This window comes from Drosophila erecta, unplaced genomic scaffold, assembly GCF_003286155.1.
Source record: "Drosophila erecta strain 14021-0224.00,06,07 unplaced genomic scaffold, DereRS2 tig00000283-arrow-arrow-pilon, whole genome shotgun sequence".
Classification (NCBI taxonomy): Eukaryota; Metazoa; Arthropoda; class Insecta; order Diptera; family Drosophilidae; genus Drosophila; species Drosophila erecta.
The window spans coordinates 390444-412093 of NW_020825217.1; the positions used below are offsets into that span (position 1 = coordinate 390444).

The following is a 21650-nucleotide window of genomic DNA, read 5'->3' on the forward strand; positions in this document are numbered from 1 at the left end:
AGCCAACAATGAAGCTGTAATCTAATCCGTCGCAAGCTTCCTGATCAGATGAAAAAAACGGTATGGAAACAGTCCCCATCGATATGTAATACTAGTATTTGGATTTATGTTAATTTGCCTTTGTATTCCTTTTTGCTCCAATAGCATTTTAGATGTGTAACACCTTGGGAACGTTAACTGATAAGGAACTGCGTAAGGCCTAATATAAAGAACTCTGAGTTACAGAAGATGAATTGTATGACCCAGTTGGGCTATTGCCTTCGCCACTGTTGTCGTCCGAGCCAGGATCAAGGTCATTTGGCGATAGCCGCCTTATCGCCCATCCAGTGGCTCTCACTTTGCTCATACAGCAATTACAGCAACAGTAACTACAATGTCCGCCGATCCCAGCTGAACTGCCGCTCAAGCTTTATCAGGGGGTCCAGAACCGAATAGATAGTTGTCATTTGCGCTTTTTGTCGTTGTGTCGCCGCCGTTGTTGTCTCTTCCATTCTGGCATCGCAGTCGTGGATTTTATAGCATTGCGAGCAGATCCAATCTAAGAGATCCTAGATCGCATGCGAAATGTGGTGGAGCCGTAAATTTGCCTCAAGGTCTCTCCGCCTGCACCGGCTCAAGAGCACCGGAAGCACAGCTCCCAGGGAACCGGCGCAATCTCTAGGCATCATTGGAGTGCCCTTCGCAAAGGGGCAGGGAAAACAGGGCGTGGAACTGGCGCCAGATCTTCTCCGGCAGAGCAGCCTGCGTCAGGTGCTTCAGAGCAGTCATGGTGAGTCAGCTACCTTCCTTCAAAGGGATTCGGCTCCAGAAGAAGCGATTGCTGGCTTCGAAAAGCCCCATTTTTCTACAAGTTGCATAGTATTGATTCGAATAATAAGGAAATCATAGAAGCTCTTACTGCACATGCAAGCAACAGGTCAATCGCAGGACATTTCCTTCGTAATTAAAACAACCATTTCGTTTCGGGACTTATATATGTGTTTATTGACCAGATGGCCTGGTGATACGGGACTACGGAAACCTACAGTACGCCGTAGACGAGCCCCTTCTCCAACAGCAGCGTGTGCACTACCACCACATCCGAAACTACGCGGATTTCATGGCTTGCAATCGGGCACTGATTGAACAGGTGAAACTCATGCTCGTGGAGAACACGCAGTTTTTGGCCATTGGTGGTGATCATGCGATCGGCTTCGGTGAGTGACCAACCTCGATCCCACGTCCAATGATAGAATCCACAATGGAATCGCCTTGCAGGATCCGTGGCCGGACACCTGCAACACACGCCGAACTTGTCCCTGGTGTGGATCGACGCACATGCGGACATCAATCTGCATAGCACCTCGCAGTCGGGCAACATCCATGGGATGCCCGTATCCTTTCTGTTGGAACAGCTCCGTAACACCTGGCAGCACGCTGGCCTCCAGGAAATCGCGCCCAACTGGTAAGTGTACGAATAATGCGCTTTTTACACTGCATTTCAAATGACTCAGTCCGTTCTTCTCAAAATAATGTCTTCGAGTCAACGGTGACAGGGCAAAAATGATTAGTCAATGCTTCAGATCAAAGTGGGTTTGAGCACTATTTGCGTTAATACGAAAACACCAATACACAACGCAGCGCAAAAAGTACATTATTCAGAGATCGTCTTACGGCTAGACAAGTCGCACTTAAGTCTCTCGGAGTGTCATTTATTCCATTGTATTGTACTTAATATATATTTTTTTTTTTTGGGTGGTGGTTTGCTGAAGGGGGGTTCTTGGCGGGGGGTTTGTTCGCCTTATCACAGTTGCCTTAACGTACTATGACTTATTTCTTTTTATTGACTCTGCTTTGCCTCCTGTTTTTCGATTTTTCGATTTTTCTCTGTTTTCATTTTTGTTTTTTGTGCTTGCCTCAGTCTTTGCGTGTAGTTGCTATCAACCTTTAATTTGCTTATTTTTAGATTATTTAATTTACACATTGCTTTTGCCTTGGGCAGTTTCCGTTTTTCTTTCGATTTTTGGAAAGTCAGTCGAAAAGGTATTCAAAATGTTAACCGAAGAAGGATTAAATCAGAGATCACAATGTAAATAAGGAAGCTGCGGGAAATCCCGGAAATCAAACAAAGATTTCAGCTCTACGTTTTCACGATAAAACATCGTATCTATATGGCGCTCTATAACTAGACATTATATATAGATAGGACCACTGGGTGGGGGGTTGGCGTGGTCGAGGCTTTTGCTCCTCGGCTTATTGGCATTGGGATAAAACTTAAATTCTTCTCGACTCGAACTCAAAATTTACAACAAAGGTTTATACTAGGAATATTCCTATATGTATATATGACAAATCACAAATAATCACATTGTACGGACGAATGACTGGCACAAGATGAAAACCGAAATAAGAATGAAAATCGAAATCAGATTTATTTACATCAGTCGGAGATTCCTAATTAACTCAAGAAATATATTAATTTGCTTACTCAATTGAGTATAACTCCAAATAATATTTCTTACACAGAATAAATACTTTAACGCTTCTACGATTGTATTTGAAAAATATGAAGTCTTTTAAATAATACCAATATATTTGATGTTTAATGTTTCAAAAGATAAAAGGCATCTGGATCTATGTAAAAACAAATGTTGACTCAACGTTAGCAAGGGTATAAAAGTTCGCTGTTAATTTATCTGACTACCCTAAATACTGATAAGTAGTGATTGTGAAGACGGTGGATTGTGCTTTGCTGGTTAAAAATGAAATATACTATAGATACTAGAAAAAGCCTTTAAGTTCCAATTCCTTGAAATTCAAAATAATCTGTTGCTCGCTTAGATTTTCTTATTGAAAATACAATCCGAAACGTAAGTGATTCCTTGTTTATGTACGTGTACGAGGGAGTACAAATCATGTATGTATGTGCATCGATTGGGATAGTTCCGGGATTTGGAATAAGGGACTGGGATCAGTGGACATCTGTGGTATATGCTTTAAATAAGTACAGTTAATATTAAGTGTTAATCAATCAATATATATACACAATCATTATCGCTTTAACCAAGTAATCAATTAATTCAATTGAAATTCAACTTGAGGAAATGTGTTTGAAAATGTTTTTTGGTTGTTTCTTTTTTCATAAATTCAATTCAAAATCGAACGAACAACAATAACACACACCTGGAAATAAATCAAGAGAAAGAAATAAATTAGAAAATTCTTTATAAATGATTATACTTTTTGCTGCAGGATATGCATGTGTTAGCTTTACAGTTTTTATTTTGCTACAAACAGATCAATAAAACGAGAAAGAAACCATTTAGAGAAATCATCAGTTTTGCTGCCAAATGTTTATTAGGAAAAAATGTGTGCCAAAATTAGTAGAGATCGGCGTTAGGCTTATTCCGATCTTCGATGCGCTATCTTTATCTTCTCCGATTACTTACCGAAAATCACACGAAACAAAAATAGTAAGTGAGGATACGTACAATACAATGTATAACAACGGCAACAACAAACTTAAAACTTAAAACCGGAACTCCGGAAACCAAAATCGGCTACATATCGATCGGTAATATATATGTATACCTATATACACATCAATATATAAATATATTTATAAATACATGTGTATAGCTGCATACATATGCACAACGGAAGGAACGGAAGGGGAACAACTTAAGTGCCAAAATCGGAGCAGTTTGACTTCCTTATAACGTAATGCCATATCATCATCACATAGTTTTATCTTCCTTCTCAGCTGGCTTAATACACTAGGAGCAAAAAAGCGTACGTGAAAATACTCTGCGCGAAATCATAAGAGCAACAAAGGGCATACTCTTTTCGAGAGAGAACACACAACAAACTTAGGCATATTTGGAAATTGAGTGTGTAATGTGGGTGTGTGTTAGTATGACATACACTGTACAAAATATATTTGGTAGAAAGGAACCATAAATCGAACAGAAAGCTGTCTGCGATGAAAAATGTTATTATATTAATATAAACAATTTGAAGAACGCAAAGAACACCCAACCTATATTGTACCAAAGACGATATCAAAAGTGTAACTCAATAATAACTTTGAAAGAATATCCAAAATAGTCTGAACTGAAACTTAAATAAATCAGTAGTCGAACTTAATCTTGAAACAAAAGTTTGGTGTGTCTGATATGTACTATATAGAGAGAAATACATATATATGCAAAAAGCAAGAAAAACTCATAATCGTATATTTTTAAATACATTTATAATATTAATATCTTTTTCGCATTTGCTTGTATTCGTTTTTTTAGTGTTTTCCATTTTGAAATATCATTTGAAATGTGATAAATATTATTAATTAATTAATCGATATAAATATGTTAATAAAATAAATTAAATAGTTTCCTCTTTCTCGCCGTCGACGTCGTCATTATTTTAATCATAATAATATATAGAAAGGTATATTTATATATTTGTTAATGATTGGTAAAGGTATCCTTTGTGTTTCGTTAATGCTATCGCTAAGCATCTCCAGTTCTCTGCCCATCGAAATGATAGATAAACTGTGCTCTAAGAATTACAAAAATTACACAGAATTAAGCAATACAGAGATGCGGGACAAAATCATACACAGAAATTGTTGCAATATTTCGAATATCCCCAACCCACAAATATATAAATTAAGGGAGAGGTGACCGTACTTTCTCCGCTAAACTAAACTATGAGATTCATTTATCATAAGCGCTAAACATAATGGCATTACACAAATTAAAAGTATTCTTCTTTGCACGTAAATAATATCGCAACTGGCAGAGTCTACACCAAGCAACAAAAACTGGAATGCATGTCTTTGGGCTCTTTTTACACGGGGGATACCCCTTTAGATCGTGGAGTTACGAGGACTACGCCGAACACGACACGACTGACTGACTGACTACTGACTGGGAATGTCTGGGATGTCTTTTCTGTTAAGCTGAGATCAACGGATTCCGATGGCACCTCTTTATAGATGGGCCTTGACTAGATCGATTCCTTCATCTTCATGTGACTGTCAGAGGATTTAAGGTCTTTCAAATAGACAGAGAGAGAAATATATATAAATAGAGAGAGAGAGAAAGAGAGAGACAGAGAGGGGGAACAAAATATAGGATTTGGAAAATAAGTTGTTGTTAATCGTGGGTCGTACAGTTTAAAAAACAAACAAAACCAAAAAATAACAAATAAAAATGATGCTAAAATTTTCATCAAGATTTCTTTTTATTGAAAGAAAATTTTTCTTGGTTTTTCTTTTACTTGTTTGGTGCGGAAATCAAATAAAATCATAAGAGTAAACATGTTCGTTGCAAAATTAGACAAAAAAGCAAAATACACAAACCAAAAAAAAAATAAATAAATAAATAATAATCAAAATATAAATATTCATTCGATAGGATTCACAGGAGTTTGCAATAACGTAACGTACGCACAGAATGTATATAGCTAGAATATCAACTAAATAGCTCTGTTGTGTTGTTGTTGCTGTGACAATTCCAGTAGGTTTAGCATAAAATCATAAATTTAAACTAAAGTTGAAACATAAATGGGTTTTTGGTAAAACGAAATCGAAATGAAAAACGAAATGAAAGACAACGTATAAAATTAAATTTAAGCCGCACATTAGAGTAAGTGAGACATATTAAGAAAAGGGGAGAATGGGAGGAGAGAGAGTTTCGAAGTTATAGAATTTATATAGATTTGTATAGATCGTTCTATCTATCTCGCTCTCTCTCTCTCTCTCTCTCTCTCTCTCTCTATCTATCTTGTTGTCTCTCTGTTCTTGTGTTGTGTGTATAATTAGACTAATTCTTTATCATATCATTATCTTCTTGTTCCTTGTAGCTTTGTTTAAATCAAGGGAATATTGAATTCAAATTGAATTAAATAAAATTACGTAATTATAAAATACAATAAATAATCTTTTTTGTTTCGTTTTCGTTTGTTTTCTTGGCTCTTTGCTTACTTAATAGGTAAATTGGTAAAGAAAAATTATGAGATATTAATATGTATATGCAGGTGATACATATACAATTTCGCTTAAAAAATAATTTTTGTATAAATTTTCGTAAATTTTGTTGTTGTTGCTGGGCTTGCCTTTCTTTCTTTTGCTTGCGGTGTATAGAATAATCATACAATTATGTTACATAAGATCAAATATTTCATTTCTCGTTTTCCTCACCTAATGAAATTATAATTTGAGATACTTGAAAATTTGTTGCTGTGTTTTGCCTTTAGTTGCATTTTAAAACTATTGCACAATAATTATAATTAATACAATTAATTTGATCATCAATGACAAACAAATATGTATACATATATATGTATGCAAATAAGGATTGGTTAATTAAATTAAATTAAGAATTGTGTCTGTTGCGTGTAAAAATATGTGATGACAGAAATACGAACTAAACAAAATCAAGTACTATCGCTTCCACAAGATTTTATTCTGTTCTCATTTTCTCCTGTCCCACAGTGTGTTCTTAAGTGGGTATATATAAATAAACTAGTTGATTGTGTATAATGTATTGCATTTTCATCTGGAAATCTCCTTTTGCCTTGCTTCTTTTTTCTTAGAGGTTTCAAGTGGGTAAATCTTTGGAAAGGGAAGAGCAGGCGGCTTCTATCATTCAATTATTTTATTAGCTAGAAATTGCCATAGTTCTTTTGGTTTTGATCTACTTTTCCTCCCTATATGCGGCTGCCTCATCATAATAATATTCTTGTTTTCCATCTTCTGACTAGAGTTCTTGTTGCGAATTTTGTTCAAACAAAAAATATTTTTTACCCTATAATTATAAAAAAAATAGATATATATAAATATATATGGTAATATACATACTTCCGATTACACATAGCGTTAGGTGACGTAAGAATAATCAAAGTAAAATAAATTCCTATTTCGCTTTTTGGATTCCGTTCAATTCTGTTCAATGTTTGTTGAAACTTAGGTCAAGAATTTATGCTATTTGGAGAGTGAACTCAAAACGGTTGGGAGTTTCCTAAGGTAAACTTTATAAGGAAATTAAACACAAATCATTTGTATAAATATGCATGGTTTGGGTCTGACTGGTTTTATGGGCTGGATGCAAAAGCTTATTGTTAAATTCAATTCGTGTACAAAGCAAACAATGAAATCAAACAAAACCAAATTCAAATTCAAAAACGGAATATAGAGTCCAGAATCGAAATTATATATGCTGATGTTTGTGTGTGTGGTGTGTCTTACTCTCTCGCTTCAACTATCCATAGAAGCAAAGAAATATACAGAATATATCAACTGATAAAGTAACGCAAAAGATCCACAAAAGATGTAGGTTTGGACACGGGTTTTTTGGGGTTTTATATAAGCAGGATGCGGATTAATCCTTGTCCATACGGAGCCATTTTCTCTGTCCTTTAGCACCTTACTTAGCTAGAAAAACCTCTTTGCTATACTTTTGCTTGCATCCTTCGAGAACATTTGCCTCCTCACTGGTTTTCCTTTTACTTTGTTGTTATATAAAAAATGGTTGCTGCTGCTCTACTTTTTGGTTTTTAGTAATTTTTTGTGCTACGCTTGGTTTTTAATGCTAAAATTGTTTCGGTTTAGCAAGTGTTTGGTTTTTCTTTTTGTTTATGCTTACTTGCTCCTTGAACTATACATTATATAAAGTATATAAGGTGTGCCTACGCCAGCATGCGTCGTACATAGCGGACTATATATCTGCAGGCACCTGTGCACACACTCGCACACGCGCACATTTACAGTATCAATATTCACTAACAATTATTTACTTTAGTAAAACATTTTAAATTTGCGCATAAATTATTGTATTACTTTTGTTTTCACGTCGCTGGCCTTCTGTCAATCATTCTTCGTGATTTCTATATTCTTTTTTTCAGTTCTCACTGAGTTTAGTTGTGCTTAATGGACATAAGTTTGGCTTGATTCAATCGGAATTCGTTTTCTTAGTGTAGAAAACAAATACAAAACATAAAAAACACTTTAAATTTCTATATTTAGTTGTATATCTAGGCAGACATAGAATTATCGCATATACATATGGATAAACATATATTTTTAGAATTATTAAACGTGCTCGTTTATTAAGTATGTAGTTTTTATGTTTATGTTTCTTGTAATACTGTAGCAGCCTCCATGTTATACATATATGTATGTATATCTACTATATGCGCGATCTTCCTAATTGCCCCTCAAATACTATTTATCCTGCGCTTTTCGATCAAGCCAAACTGGTGTCCTATAAGCACCGTATATGTATAAAGTGTAGACACTGAATTCCTCTATTTTCTTAATTCTGTTTTGGGTTTTAGTATCAAGATTCAAAGTTTTTATGGTAGAAAAAGTTGAAGTGTAACAAACAGATTTGTTGTTTTGCTTTCTTTTGTTTGGAAGATTTCATTGCTGCGTTTTACTTAGAGTTAATAAATTTTTAAAATTTCTCATTTTCTTTTTTACTAATAAAGTTAAATTTGTTTTCGTTTTTGTTTGTGTGTTTGGTTGATTTCTTTGTTTTGCTTTGTGACTAGCTTGACCGTGCCAACCTTTGACCTTTCTTTCACAGTGGCAGTGCCACTGCCACAGCGTGTTTTCATATTGCAATATTTCCTTAAAATCTCATTGTTCATTCTCAACCCCCTGCCTTTTTGCTTCTCCCGATCTCTTTAACTTATTTTGCTTGCTTCGTTTAGTTAATGTTGTTTACTTAAATGCTAAACAAGAAGAATTTTTCTATTGCAACGCTTTTGGCCGGCGGTTTTGGGGAGGATTGTGGGGGGAGATTTGTGTTTTTTAGGGGGATTTCCGCCGTTTCGTTGTCGTTTAGTGGAAAGAGTATTTCTCCTGCCTGCTACTTTCTTGTTTTTTTTTACTTGTGTGTTGTACACATACTGTTTTGTTGCGCTTAGTTACCGTTATACCATGCATATTTATATATGTGTGTTGTGTGGTCAGGTTGTTTAGAATCAAGATAATGGTTGGGGTTGGGTGTGCTCCCTCTGCGTCCATTTCCACATCCATTTGGGTCGCTCTACTTGGCTTTGTTGGTCTTGAAGCTGACCTGCAGCACCCGATTGCCCATGGTGTAGCCGTTGAGCGCCCGAATGGCCATGGCCGCCTCGTCGTAGTTGGTCATCGAGACGAAGCCGTAGCCCTTGCACTGATTCGTTGTGGGATCCTTGACAATCTTCACCGATTGCACAGCTCCGAATGGACCAAAAAGCTGCCACAGGGCAGCCTCCTCCGTTTCCGGCGCCAGGTTGTATATGAAAATGGGATACGCTCCGCCAGGCCCACTGGCCAGCGTTGTGGCCGCCGCCGCCGCCGCTCCCAGTCCATTGGGCAGCATTACGTCCAGCATGTCGCCAGCCATTGGTGAAAAGCGGGCCAGACCCTTGTTAACTGGCGTGTGCATGGCGCCCCCGATGCGGCGCACCAGTTGGGGATTGAGGAAAGCGGGCAGCTGCGGCTGGATGATCTTACTGGTGCTGCCTGGCGTATTGGAGAACTTTACCACTATGGGGTCTGTGCAGCTGGATGGTGTGGTGCCGTTCAGGGCAATGATGGCCCTTGTGGCCTCCTCCCGCTTATCGAATCGAATAAAGCCAACGCCCTTGGTCTGCGTATCGTTGCCAGCGTTCTGCAGAATGCGCGACGTGATTATGGCTCCGAATGGTGCGAAGATGGCCTCCAGTTCCTGCTGGGTCATCGTCTTCGGCAGCCCCGACACATAAAGGTTGGCGCCTTTAATGGCATCGGACGACGGGCGGGCAAACGACACCTTGATGGTCTTATTCTGTAGTCGCAGGCCGTTAAGAACATTAACAGCCTGCTCGGCATCCTGCGGCCGGACATAGTTAACAAAGCCGTAGCCCAGACTTTGTCCCTTGCTGGGCGCCTGCGGATTGAGTGGATCGATGTAGACCTGCGACTTGTCGCGTATCAGCTTTACCGACTCAATCTCGCCGACGCTGGAGAAGAGCGAACGGATCTCGTCTTCGGTCATCGTTTGCGGCAAGTAGTTGACAATGAGATTTGTGCGCGTCTCCGAGCTGCCGTTGCTGCCATTTTGCGATCCCGATCCTGCATTGCCATTGGTATTGGGCTGTGTCTGCTGCTGCTGGGGCACCACAGCTTGTTGGACCGCCGCCTGTTGCACCACCGCCGCCGCTTGCTGTTGTTGCTGCTGCACTACAGCCTGTTGGGCCACGACGGCCTGCTGCTGCTGTTGGAGCTGCTGGCTCACGGCCGCAGCGGCCGCGGCCACCGCTTGCTGTGTCTGCTGCTGCTGCACCTGCAGTATTGCCTGCTGCACCTGTTGCTGCTGCAGCTGGGCGGCGGCAGCCACGGCGGCTGCGTTCTGTACGGGCGAGGCGGCCGCGTTTGTTGCCGCCACTGCTGCGGCTGCCGCTGCACTCTGCATTAGCTGTGCCTGTGTGTCCACTCCGCCGCCAGCTCCGGTGTTTGCCATAATAAAGTCCACTGAGTGATAGGTAATAGGATCGGGCAGAGTCGAGAAGTTTATGTTGGTTGACGCGACCAACGCAGGGGGAGGCGCATGGAAAGAATAGTTAAATGTCAAGATTAAAACATTTGCAAGATGTGTTAGTAATTTTTTTTGCAATGGGTTTTAGTGGCAATTATGGGCTAGTGGGTACTCAATCAGTTGGTTTTTTTGTTAACGATGTTGATGTGATATGTGTATTTTCTAGCTATTTCGTAAACAGACAAGGAAAATAGTTCCTCAAATGTTTGTGGGGGCGTGATGGGGCTACAAAAAGGTTCCAGACGTAAGGATTCGCGAAAATGCGACCCGCAACTTGGCCACATATAGGATATTACAGCATGATTACGCTGTAAGCATTGTGTGCGTTTACTTTCGAGCTAGACTATTTACTTTTCCGACGGTGAACTCTTATTTAATAGGCCTTTAGGTATCAATGCTCGTCAATTAAACACAAACGCGGTTATCCTGCGACAAAACAATTAATCACTTCCCAAATCTGGCCTCTTACACTAAACTTTCATTTTCTGGACTTAAACAAAATTTAAAAAATTCGATGAAACGTTGCTGATAAGGGATGAATATATGTTATTCCTTTGTTCAGGGAATAACGGTCGGCCAAAGAAGCTTTGCTCACAGGCGCCGCCCAGCGCCCCACTTTCTCACGCGGCCGCTCTCTCTGCCTCTATTAAGTCCTCTCTCCCCCGCATCCCCGCACCCGCGCACTAGAAATCAAAGCTCTGCAGACACGAAAACACACACTCCAAAGCAAACACACACCTTCGGCACTGAAGAACTGAACTTTTCTGAAATTACGCTTCTGCTGTGTCGGCGATTAGCGAGCTTTTGTTTTGCGGTTCGTTCCTAATTAATCCGTTCACTAGTTTTAAATTCATGTGATACACTGTAGGTGTAGGAAGTGAGGTAGCGGAGCGAAAGCGAGACCAGATCCGCCGCGTCACAGGAACAGGATGCTTCTGGGGCGAGCGCAGGACTTTCTGGCACGGCTGTTAGCTGTAGCCGCTCTTACGACCCCTCTCCCCATCTCCCTGTCACCCACTCCTCTCGGCAAACTGTTACAGCGCTCTCTCGGTGTAAGAGTGAGTGTCGCCGTGCACCCCGCCCAGTTATGTAATGCGGCGAACAGGGGGTTGAGGGCCCAGGACATGCGAGAAACCAACCCGCACCCCTTGGGAAAACGCCATAAATGAGCAATAGGCGGTAGACCCACCCTTAGCCAAACAAGTTGTAATACTTCGCTTGCCGAAACGAAGCAAGACGAAACGAAACGTAGAACGGCATCTTCTCCAAGTGTACGAGCGCAATTTGCCACCGATAAGGGTTAAAAGCACGGCATTGCCACCCCCTAAGCCGGCTCCGCCATTTACATGGGCACCTTGGTAAGGAAGGGGTGCGGAGAGCGGAAACAGCAGAAACAGGGGCTTAGGCAGAGGGGGCGGCGAGAGAGGCTGAGCGAGAGAGACAGAGGCTGCTGCTCGGAACGAAACCAGCGAGTGTGTCGGTTCACTGAACTAAGTACGACAGAGAGGGAACGAAAAGCGACGAAAAGCGATCGCTACGGAAATGGCAGCAATTTAATTTGCATATAGGCACTACAGTAGGACCTCGATAGTCCACAGTATGTTTGGGCTTTAGTTAACGCATTCGACACTTCCTAGGTTGTGCCCAAAAATTAGCTGATTTTGACTGGTTAGACTATTGAAGCAAGTAGTTGAGACTGGGAAGTTTATTCTTGCTGCCGCTTTTACTTTTCAATATCCCCTATTCTCATTTATGTGTATGTACATATGTATATCCATTGTTAAAGGCAATAGGTGACCCAAGCAAAATGTATTGAATAGGCTTCTCACGCCATCACGGCTCGCACCTTTTTTTCTGGTGCTTACGGAAGAGTCAAAAGGTCACGCGCACGCACGTCGTCGTCATCCCGTACCACCCTTTTCCGCCTATCTATGACCCAGGATTACTCAAGCAATGGTCTCGCTTACTCAACTATCGCCATGGCAAGCCAATTAGAGTCGGGCACCGATAACCCGAACTGCAATCCGGAAAGAAACAGATACTTGTGTAATATAGGCATACATACATATGCACATGGACACACCACATAAATATCAAATATAGCTAAGCTCTTATGATTTAAATTACATTTATCTTAAACATTTTCTGCAGTTGGGGTTTGACTAGTTGCCTTGACGTGACACCGCACCCTTCGAGAAACTCTCTCTTTCGTCCTGCGATCTCGTCTGTTCGGCCCGTCGTCTTTCAATACTCACTTGTTTTAGTTTAGAGAGCGAGTGTGTGTGTTGTTGGTTTTGGGGAGCTGGTTGATTGTTGTTGTTGTTTGGCTGGGCAAACAAAGCGAACTAATTGCTAAGTTCTCTCTGCAATCTGAAATCCTGCGCGCGCGCTCTCACGGCGCTCCTCCTTGCTCTCTGCTCGCTTTTCTCCCACACACTCTTCGGTAGTCCAGGACTTTGGTGTTTGTTATAATGTAATCGGTTTTAATAAATAAACGCTGGCGTCGCCGTCGCTGACGTCTGATGTGGACAAAAACAAAAATAAAACAAAACAAAAGGCGGTAAATTCGATGTTTGGTGGTTGTGGTTGTAGTTGTAGTTGTAGTTTTAGTTGTTTGGTATAGTAGGCGGTGTTGTTCGTGTTTGCGGGCCTGTGTGTGTGCGTGCGATTGTTATCGCCAATCGATATTATCGATTTTTCCCCAACCAAAGCATTCAATTCATATTTCACTGGCGAAATAAGACATACAAAAAATATGTCTGCGTGCAGATACGCATACATATGGCTTAGCGAGAATACTTTTATATATATTACAATACTTTTTGAGACAATTCTATTGTGGAGAGGCTATTTGGGCCTTTAGCAACCGCTCTTTACCTGCACTGATTTAGATATGTTTGTTGTTGTTAGGTGGTGGGCGGGAGGGGTTTAGACTTTGTATGGCTGATATTGTTTTTACAGGCACATATGTACACATAATAAATACATAAATGCGTGTGTATATAGGTATCTACCTATTTCGAGCTCTCTCCCACACAAACATAAATACAGACGCACACTGGGGAAAAAAACTCATCGCTGCTGTCGTTTTTGGACGGAAAACTCCTTTGCTGTGAATCAAATCCTAAACGCTGAATATTGCTATTACTACATGGCTCTGATTCATGCGTGCCTGCAATCGTTTTTATGGCAACCGGCGTTTTGTTGACTGCAACTACTCCGCCACCCACACACTCCCACCCTCTCCGCTGCGCTCGAAAAATGTCTACTTCTAACGGTTAGTTGGTCGTGTTCCTCCGTTTGTTGTTGTTGATGCGTACAATGCTCCTTGCACATAAAATCATAAAATCGATATGCTAGCTGCGCTCTCTTGGGAACTGGCTCTCGCTCTAGCACTCAGCGCTCTTCTCTCCCGCACACGCAAGCACACACACACATACACACACAGATTTAAATTTGAGCAGCAATTATTTAGAGATACACAGCTCACAGAGGCGTAGATCTGAGCACATCTACTATCTCCGCACTGGCCGCCCCCTCTCACTATGGCTAACCGCCGCCCATCTCTCCTCCACTCTCTTTGGGAGGTTCGCTTTTTCCTCCATCGAATTGCATATTGTTGTTTTGCCTATTAATATTCGTTTGAATGTATACAACTTACACACATCACACACCCACTAGCAAAAAAATAGATATAGGTACATATGGATATATGCAGACACGCGGATTATAAGTGAGTAAATTGCACAACTATGCAGCGCGACGCGATCATTAGAAAAAAAAATACTCAGTTTCATAGTTGTTGTTGATTGATATTGTTATCATTGTCTTTCATTCAGTTGCACAAATCGTGGATATCCAAATCCTGGGGATATTCTTACATTTCGCTCGGTGTGAGATGAGATTCGGCCAATGGCTGTTGTCAGCTTCCAGTTGTAGTTACTTCGGATGGAGTCAACTCAACGGTTATTGTCATGCACTACTTAAAAAAAATCAATTGCGGAAAGAGCACACAAGCGCGATATTTGGTATTCGATTAGGATTCAGGATTTTCCTTGCTTTTATTTTCTTTCCCTGTGGCAGGAGCGTTCAAACCGCGGCGCACGATGGTTGGCGTGGAAATGAAATAATGAAATGCGAAATTGAGGCATTGACGGTTTCGGTTTCCATTTCCACATAGACCAACCTCTCACATCTCGTATCGGGGTTGCAATGGTGGTCGGAGCGAGAGCGAGAGCGAGAGTGGAAGGTAGAGAGCGAAAGAGAGCGGCGCCATGGGCGTATCTGTGCGCCGAGATGGAGGGGCCAATGCGACTGGTACTCCTGAAAGCTGGGTTTTGATATGTAGCCATCGGCCCTGAGATCCAAGTCTTAGCTTAAATTGTAGTTGGAAAAGTATTGCCCAATGCGAAACAACGAGTTGGGAGTCGTGCCAAGTGTAGTGCATAGGGCTTGGAGGAAAAGTGGTGTCTTGCTAAGGAACCCCCTTCGATACACCCCTGCGCATCGGCCGCTCTCTCAGTGGTTTATGCTGTATTAAAAGTTTTTCATGCTTTTCGATACAAATCCAACCGATCAGCAATGCTTTCGTTTTGTAACGCGATGCGAAATGCTTTTTGCACAAAAACAGATCCCAAATAAAGCCAAAGCCGTGGCTCAAAGATGCTCAGTGCAGTGGGTGCATTTGAGTGGTAGAGCAATCGCAATCTAAGCTACACTGGGAACCAAAATGGAGGTTCCCCTTCTCGAAGCAGGGAGATACATAGATTGAGAGAGAGCAAAGTTCTCTTGTCCAGTTTGGCAACTCGAATCCGCTGGAGCAGCGCTGACTTGGTAAACCTAACAGATGAACTACAAACTCAACTAGTACAAATAGCGGCCACCTATCCTGCGAGGCCCAGATAGCAGGAGGAATCGGAAATCATTGCAAAAAGTTGGCTCTTTCCGACGAGGTCGTCAACCGTTTTATGATGCATGCGACCATTATCCTTACAAATCAGTCGCGTTGTAAGGGCTGTTTTGGGCTTATGGTTCCGTTTCCGTTATTATTCTTTTGCACTATCAACCACCAACGCCAAAGGCTAGGGTGGTTTCTCCAGGCCGTATTGCTCGTACACCCCCTACGAAATGAAAGCCAGAAGCAAGGACCAAGGACCAAGGACCTAGGACCCATATCCAAGAGCCGGTTTAGTTTCGAAGTAATGCAATTCTGCCTTTTTCCATGTTTCCCTTCGTTTTGTTTCGTTTCGCTTAGTTCGTGTGCTTCATTGCTCCTGTATTCGTTATTCGCCACTAGACACGCCACATAGTATGTACATACATATGTATATGTATGTACATGTGTGTATGTACATGCATGTAGCCACCCTCGGACTCCCCCAATCCTTGTAAACTTCCTGTTCCATGTGCTGATTTTTCTTTGCCAGTTCCAGTCGGACGCTCTGTTCCAGTTTACAGAACGAAGTGAGGTACAGTGAACATGTGTGGGGTGCAACTTTTCGCGAGAAGAATTTGCTATGGTTTAAAGTTGGGCATTTTCCTAATGTTCTTCAAAGGTTTTTATTGTTATTACACCACACGACGTATACGTAGAATTTAGAAGTGTATACGTTTTTATCGGATTTCAATGTCTGCTTTATCTACGCTGCACTGCACTGCGAGAATTGTAACGCAACTTTGGGCCGGGGGTGGTTTTTGATGTCCTTCCAAAGGGTGGTGTGGTGCCAGTGGCAACGGAAATGGGGTGGAGTGGCGCTATTGCTGCCCTCGAAAGATATGCGAATTCAGATTCAGACAGATCGGCGTCGCAGAGTGTTTGGTTAGCATACAAATACACAAATACATATGCAAATGTAAGTTTGAGTGGGGGTAAAAATAACGAATTGGCGAATTTCATTTGGAGGAATAGTTTGTTCCTAATGATTTACAAATAACTCTTTATTGGCAGCCACTTCGCCCTTAAACAGTGATGAGAAAGCTACAGGATCCATAATGGGATTCCCAGTTGGCGGCCACGTGCTGTCCCCGTTTTCTCTTTCTGGCCACCCCAAATATAGGCAATACGCTTTTTTTATTCATTTTAGAAAAATGGAAGTACAATGAGACTCGAAATCGAAAGGGTTGGGTCACCTAATCCGTTTTAGCCACGCCAGAAACAAAACAAAAACAACAAATGGCCTGCGTTACAACAAAGCGGGATTAAAAAGCAGGCACAACACGAGGTTACAACAAAGCTGGAAAATGCCTGGGGGAGGGGAGGGTCTGGTCTTTTTCCCGGCTCAAAAGAGAGAGCCCACCCTTAGCGTTTCCAAATCGTGGCGGAAAACGAACCAACCCAAATAATATGCTGCACCGAAAGCTAGGAGCCCCAGGAGGCAGGAACATGGACTCGAAATTCTCGTTTGTATGTTCTCCTCTGAAGTAACTTTCTCTTGCAAGCATTTAGATGAAGACGCCCAAGGCGGTTTTAACGTTCCACGTACTAATGTCATGATCCCATCTCGAATCCAGATTGGGCAGACGGAATCCAAGTGAATCCGATCTGCAGCCGGCGGCAGATGCAGCTTCCCCCGAAACTAATTGTAATAATCATAAAAATTACCATAAGACATCGGGTTCGTAGTCCAGGAGCAAAGAAGGATCGATGCAGGCATTGGAAGCGTCAAAGGCGAGGGATGCAGACACATAATATAGAAACATATGAACGGGGGATCGCAGGACATTCGACACTGAATCGTGGCATGTGTTTCGCCCCTCCCTCCCTGCCGCTTGGCATTGGCGGCATTGTTTTCCTTTGTCTGCCATGTTTTTGTTGCCGTTTTTCCGTGTTCCGTGTTTCGTGCTCAGACAATTTCACCTTTTAGCAGTGCAGAAAGCCTGCTCTCCTTCCAAATGCTATTCGAGAGCAGTCCTTAGGGTTGCGATCGTGCCACATACCCAGCACCTGGCCTACTAATCAGGGGCACGCATGTCGAGTGGTCGTGGATCGCGAGTCACCTAGAAGTTTTAAAACATTGGCCTAATCCCGTAAAATTCCCTTCATCGGTGAACTTGAAATGATAAAAAGATAGTCCAAATTGGTCTTCAGTTTGACTAATCAATTCAAATAAATTCGACGGAAATCTTCCAAGACATGTATGATTAGGAAACTGATCAGTACTGATAGTCTTAGTAAGATCTAGTAGTAAAAGTGATCCTGACAATGATATTAAGGATCGAGCGCTTTCCTCAAGGCTCTATGAGCACTCCAGCGTACTCGTACTCGTCCTTTGAGGGCTTCTCCTTTTTCTTCTCTCTGTACTTTTGGTTCAGTGATCCCTCGACTGGATCCCACGACTATTTGCTTACGTGTCAGCTGCCGGCGGCCCACCCGTTCCTCCAAGTATCCCTGTTCTGTATAGGAAAAGTCTCAACGGACTGCCATCACGCATTCTTGTAGCTGCTAAGGATATTTTACGTGCTTTCTTCTGCTTGCCATTTCAGCTTGCCCAAGGATCAGTTGGTTTACATCGGACTCCGGGACATTGACCCCTACGAGGCGTTCATCCTAAACAAAGTCGGAATACGCTACTATGCGATGGATGTGAGTGCACTGAGCAAAAAGCCGTTGACCTTCATTACAATTTCATTTGAACACATTACTTTAGCACAAGCGGTGCTGCACGGAAAATTTGTTCGTCCCTTTCTCCGCACATTAGTACACTACTAAATTTGGTCTAAATGGAATTTATTGTTTGCTGTGTAGAAACTAGAGAAAGGCATCTGCACCTAGGTAGAAAGCATGTGTCCTCCCGTCCGTTTCCCAAATTGCATTTCATTTCGTTGCATTCCAGTTTGGTTTCTCGCTCCTACCAACCCGATCCGATCCGAACCGATCCCTTGCAGTCGCAGTCTCGCCGCCAGTTGTAAACATTTTGAAATTCCGGTTTCTTCCCCTATTCCTGTTTGAAAGCAAGACTGGCGAGCGAATTACACAGAGATCACTCGTCCTGCGGCCACCGATGTAAGCTCGGCACTTATAGGGGTTGTCGCAGACCCTACCATTACCCCCTGTAATGGGACTTCCGATCCGATGCGAAACGGATCTCGAAACCGAACTCGAAAATGGGAAACGGTGGTGGTGACTCACACAAATTACGTGCCTGGCCACATCCGCATCCGCGTTCGCATCCTTGTCAGGACGGCTCGTTTCCCATTATTTATGGCTCGTGCAAAATCGACATTTGTTGAAAAATGGTTTAATGCCATCGCTCCCGATTTGGCTTTGCCCAAGCTGCAAATTTATTGTCGATCATTAATTCAATCGAAATTGGAATATTTCACAATAGATATGCGAAAATGAGACAGAGAAGTGGGTCGTGCCATCGCTGATGTTGTACAGTCGCGATCGGAAAGGATACGAGCGGAATCAAGCCAAGGTTTTGCTTTAAGAGCAGTGAGGGACATTCCCTAAGAATAATTTTATACTTGCCATACAAAATTCATTTCCCTCTCCAACTCCCTTTAATGGTCCCGCCCTTCAACAGACCATCGACCGGGTGGGCGTGCCCAAGATTATCGAGATGACGCTAGACGCCCTCCATCCGCAGAACAAGATCCACGTCAGCTTCGACATCGACGCCTTGGACAGCAATGTGGCCCCTAGCACGGGCACCGCGGTGCGCGGTGGCCTGACACTCCGCGAGGGAATCAGCATCGTGGAGGCACTTCGGGACACCAAGCGGGTGCAGGGCGTCGATCTGGTGGAGATCAACCCGAAGTTAGGCAGCGAGCGCGACGTGCGCACCACTGTGGAGTCCGGCCTGGAGATACTGAAGAGCATGTTCGGCTACCGACGCTCGGGGCGCTGGAGCAACATCGACACCGGAATTCTTGGCAGCGATTAAGGAACGCAACTCGCCCGGTTTTCAACTTATTAATATTTATGTACAACATTCTTGCCATATTAGTGTGTGCTTTTTTTTCGTATCTTAATGAGGCAATACAACATTTGTGTAAAAAATTTCGTTAGTGGATTGCAGACTGAGATTCGCTGTTGCATAGAACAGCTAAAGACCGGCTAGAGACCGGCTTTGAGCTTTGGCGGCGTCGTGGGCAAATACGCCGAGATGTCCACGCTGGCCATCAGGTTGGCTGTGTGCAGAAGCTCGTTGACGGGCGGAGCTGTCCCGGCCTTCGCGGAGAGTGGCGATGGAGCAGCGGCATCCGAAGCAGCAGCCTTGGCACTGTTCAATCGGTTGTACAAAACCGGAGCGAAGGTGCGAAGCAGACGGCGTTGAATGCCCAGAAGCAAGGCATTAATCGCCCCCGAGATGACAATGATTCCAGATATAATTGAGCACAGGCGGATGGCAAAGGTTAGCAGGTGATCGCGATCGTTGTCCACCACAATTTTAAGAGCCGACCAGTCGTACTTGAAGTAAATGCCAGGGGAGCCGTACGAATTGCGCTCGGAATCTATGGATCAAAATAATTAATTCTTGTCAATTAATTTCAGTTCCTTTCACATAGTGCCCATTCTCACCTAGTTTTCGCACGTTTTCGGTGACGGCATATTGAAAAGCGTTGATGGTGGTGAATGTCTGGTGGATCTCTGTGGGCACAACCTTCAGGAAGTATTGTATTGTGGTTGCCTCCTCGTGGATGACAATCTCGTCGCCCTCCAATGGCTGGACAATTCTCCCCGAGTACTGTCCAAAGCTGAGCCGGTTAATGCGATGCGTGAAGTTCGCCGGCATGCGTCGCAGTTCGATCATCCAGTGGTCCTCAAAGAGTCCCACAACGGGCTGAGCTCCGCCCACGAGGTGGAGCACTCCGGCCACTTTGTTGATGCCCAGCGTTCCGTGCAGACGACATGCATCGTATTTGCTCTCCGGCTGGACGTTGTGTTGGCCCATCAGGTCCACAGCCAAGGCCAAGGCTCCTGGCGGCGGGGCAGCAGGCACCTGTGAGGCACCCTCCCGCACCGGATGGGGATCCCGCATTATGTCCTTGAACAGCACGTCGGCCACCGAGTGGAACTGCTCGCGCAGGTAGTGGTTCTGCATCTGGATGGCCTCGAACTGCAGCCGGTCGTGTTTGGACATCTCCCACCAGACGCCCTCTCGCTGCAGAGTCCCATAGGCGAACACGTCCTGCTGCGTCTCGTCCATGAGATCCACGCCGGACAGTGAGGCGCAGGGCATGGCCACCGTGATGTCGACGTGCATCTGCACCTGCTCGTCCAGGGCGATGTCCGGCTCGAACTGGTACACAATGGCCGTCTCGTGCCAGTAGTAATACAGCTCCGTGTACACCAGGTAGACGATCAACAGGCGGCTCAACAGGGATACTGTGGAGTGGATGGAGTGAGATTACCGTGGCCATACCATGTGTTTTGCAATGCTTACGGGTGCCTCCGATTTCCGTGGTCTCCGTGTACTTCTCTGGCACCTTTTTGAACGCGTCCAAGTTCTTGGCGAACTCCAGGAGATTGCTTTTGTCGCCGCGGTAACGCAACGTGGCCGTCATCTTGGTGGAGCGAGCAGTTGGTTTCGGAATGCTTTGGAAGGGGGCTAGTCCCGGCTCAAGGCGTAGTGCTACACGCTCGATGGCTCAATGTTCCTCCAAGCTCGATGTCAGTTGCATTGCCACGTACGTTGCAGCTGACCGCCACTGGCACTGCCACGCCCGCGGTTTTAGCCCGCTGTACAATTAGGCACAGGCGGAATGTGCGCTGGTGCAGGTGTGTGGCTCCGGACCTGTACCGAGCTCCGATCCTTGCTGTACGCTTTCCTGGGGCCTAGCAAGTAGGCGGCGGCGTAAATAAACAAATGTAGGATACCTGATTTACAGCCGGTGTGCCGGAACAGCTGTGCGGCAGCAGAGTTGCCAGACGCTGTGGCGGAAATAGTTACCCTGTAAGATGAAGTGGAACGGTGGTTTCAGGCCTGGCTAAATGTCTAGCAATAATCACCCGGTGAAGTGGATAGGAAATTGGGCGGTTGGTGGTGTGAAACTTGGATCAATGAAATCGTACAAATGAGTGGCGGCGCCACCTAGTGCGGAACCAGCGAACTGCACTTTTAGTTTCGCCTTGAGAATTACTAAATAACTTATGAATCA

At 43.5% G+C, this 21650-nt stretch overlaps 3 protein-coding genes across 7 annotated transcripts; 1 reads left to right on the top strand and 2 right to left on the bottom strand.

Annotated features, from left to right (window-relative positions):
• The first annotated feature begins 21 nt into the window (after window positions 1-21).
• Window positions 22-19548, top strand: LOC6555668 (arginase-1). Its single transcript, XM_001982365.3, has 6 exons — window positions 22-60; window positions 145-769; window positions 993-1196; window positions 1258-1444; window positions 18030-18129; window positions 19073-19548. Exons 2-6 carry the CDS (start codon window positions 565-567, stop codon window positions 19430-19432), a joined length of 1056 nt encoding a protein of 351 aa, XP_001982401.1. The 5' UTR covers window positions 22-60; window positions 145-564; the 3' UTR covers window positions 19433-19548.
• On the bottom strand, window positions 6559-14781 carry LOC6555551 (protein elav). Of its 5 annotated transcripts, none has more exons than XM_026983160.1 (3): window positions 14429-14780; window positions 12803-13066; window positions 6559-10483 (listed from the first exon to the last, which is right to left on the bottom strand). In XM_026983160.1, coding segments are annotated over exons 2-3 (1452 nt in total). In that variant the 5' UTR covers window positions 12804-13066; window positions 14429-14780; the 3' UTR covers window positions 6559-9032. The 5 variants fall into 5 exon arrangements, with proteins under 5 accessions (XP_026838961.1, XP_026838962.1, XP_015008768.1 ...); XM_026983161.1 differs by lacking the exon at window positions 14429-14780 and adding an exon at window positions 13824-14409; XM_015153282.2 differs by lacking the exon at window positions 12803-13066 and having other exon boundaries at window positions 14429-14781.
• On the bottom strand, window positions 19484-21446 carry LOC6555671 (endoplasmic reticulum-Golgi intermediate compartment protein 2). Its single transcript, XM_001982367.3, has 3 exons — window positions 20936-21446; window positions 20071-20877; window positions 19484-20003 (listed from the first exon to the last, which is right to left on the bottom strand). The coding sequence occupies exons 1-3, from the start codon at window positions 21054-21056 to the stop codon at window positions 19606-19608; spliced, it is 1326 nt and encodes a 441-aa protein (XP_001982403.1). The 5' UTR covers window positions 21057-21446; the 3' UTR covers window positions 19484-19605.
• Window positions 21447-21650: the final 204 nt, after the last annotated feature.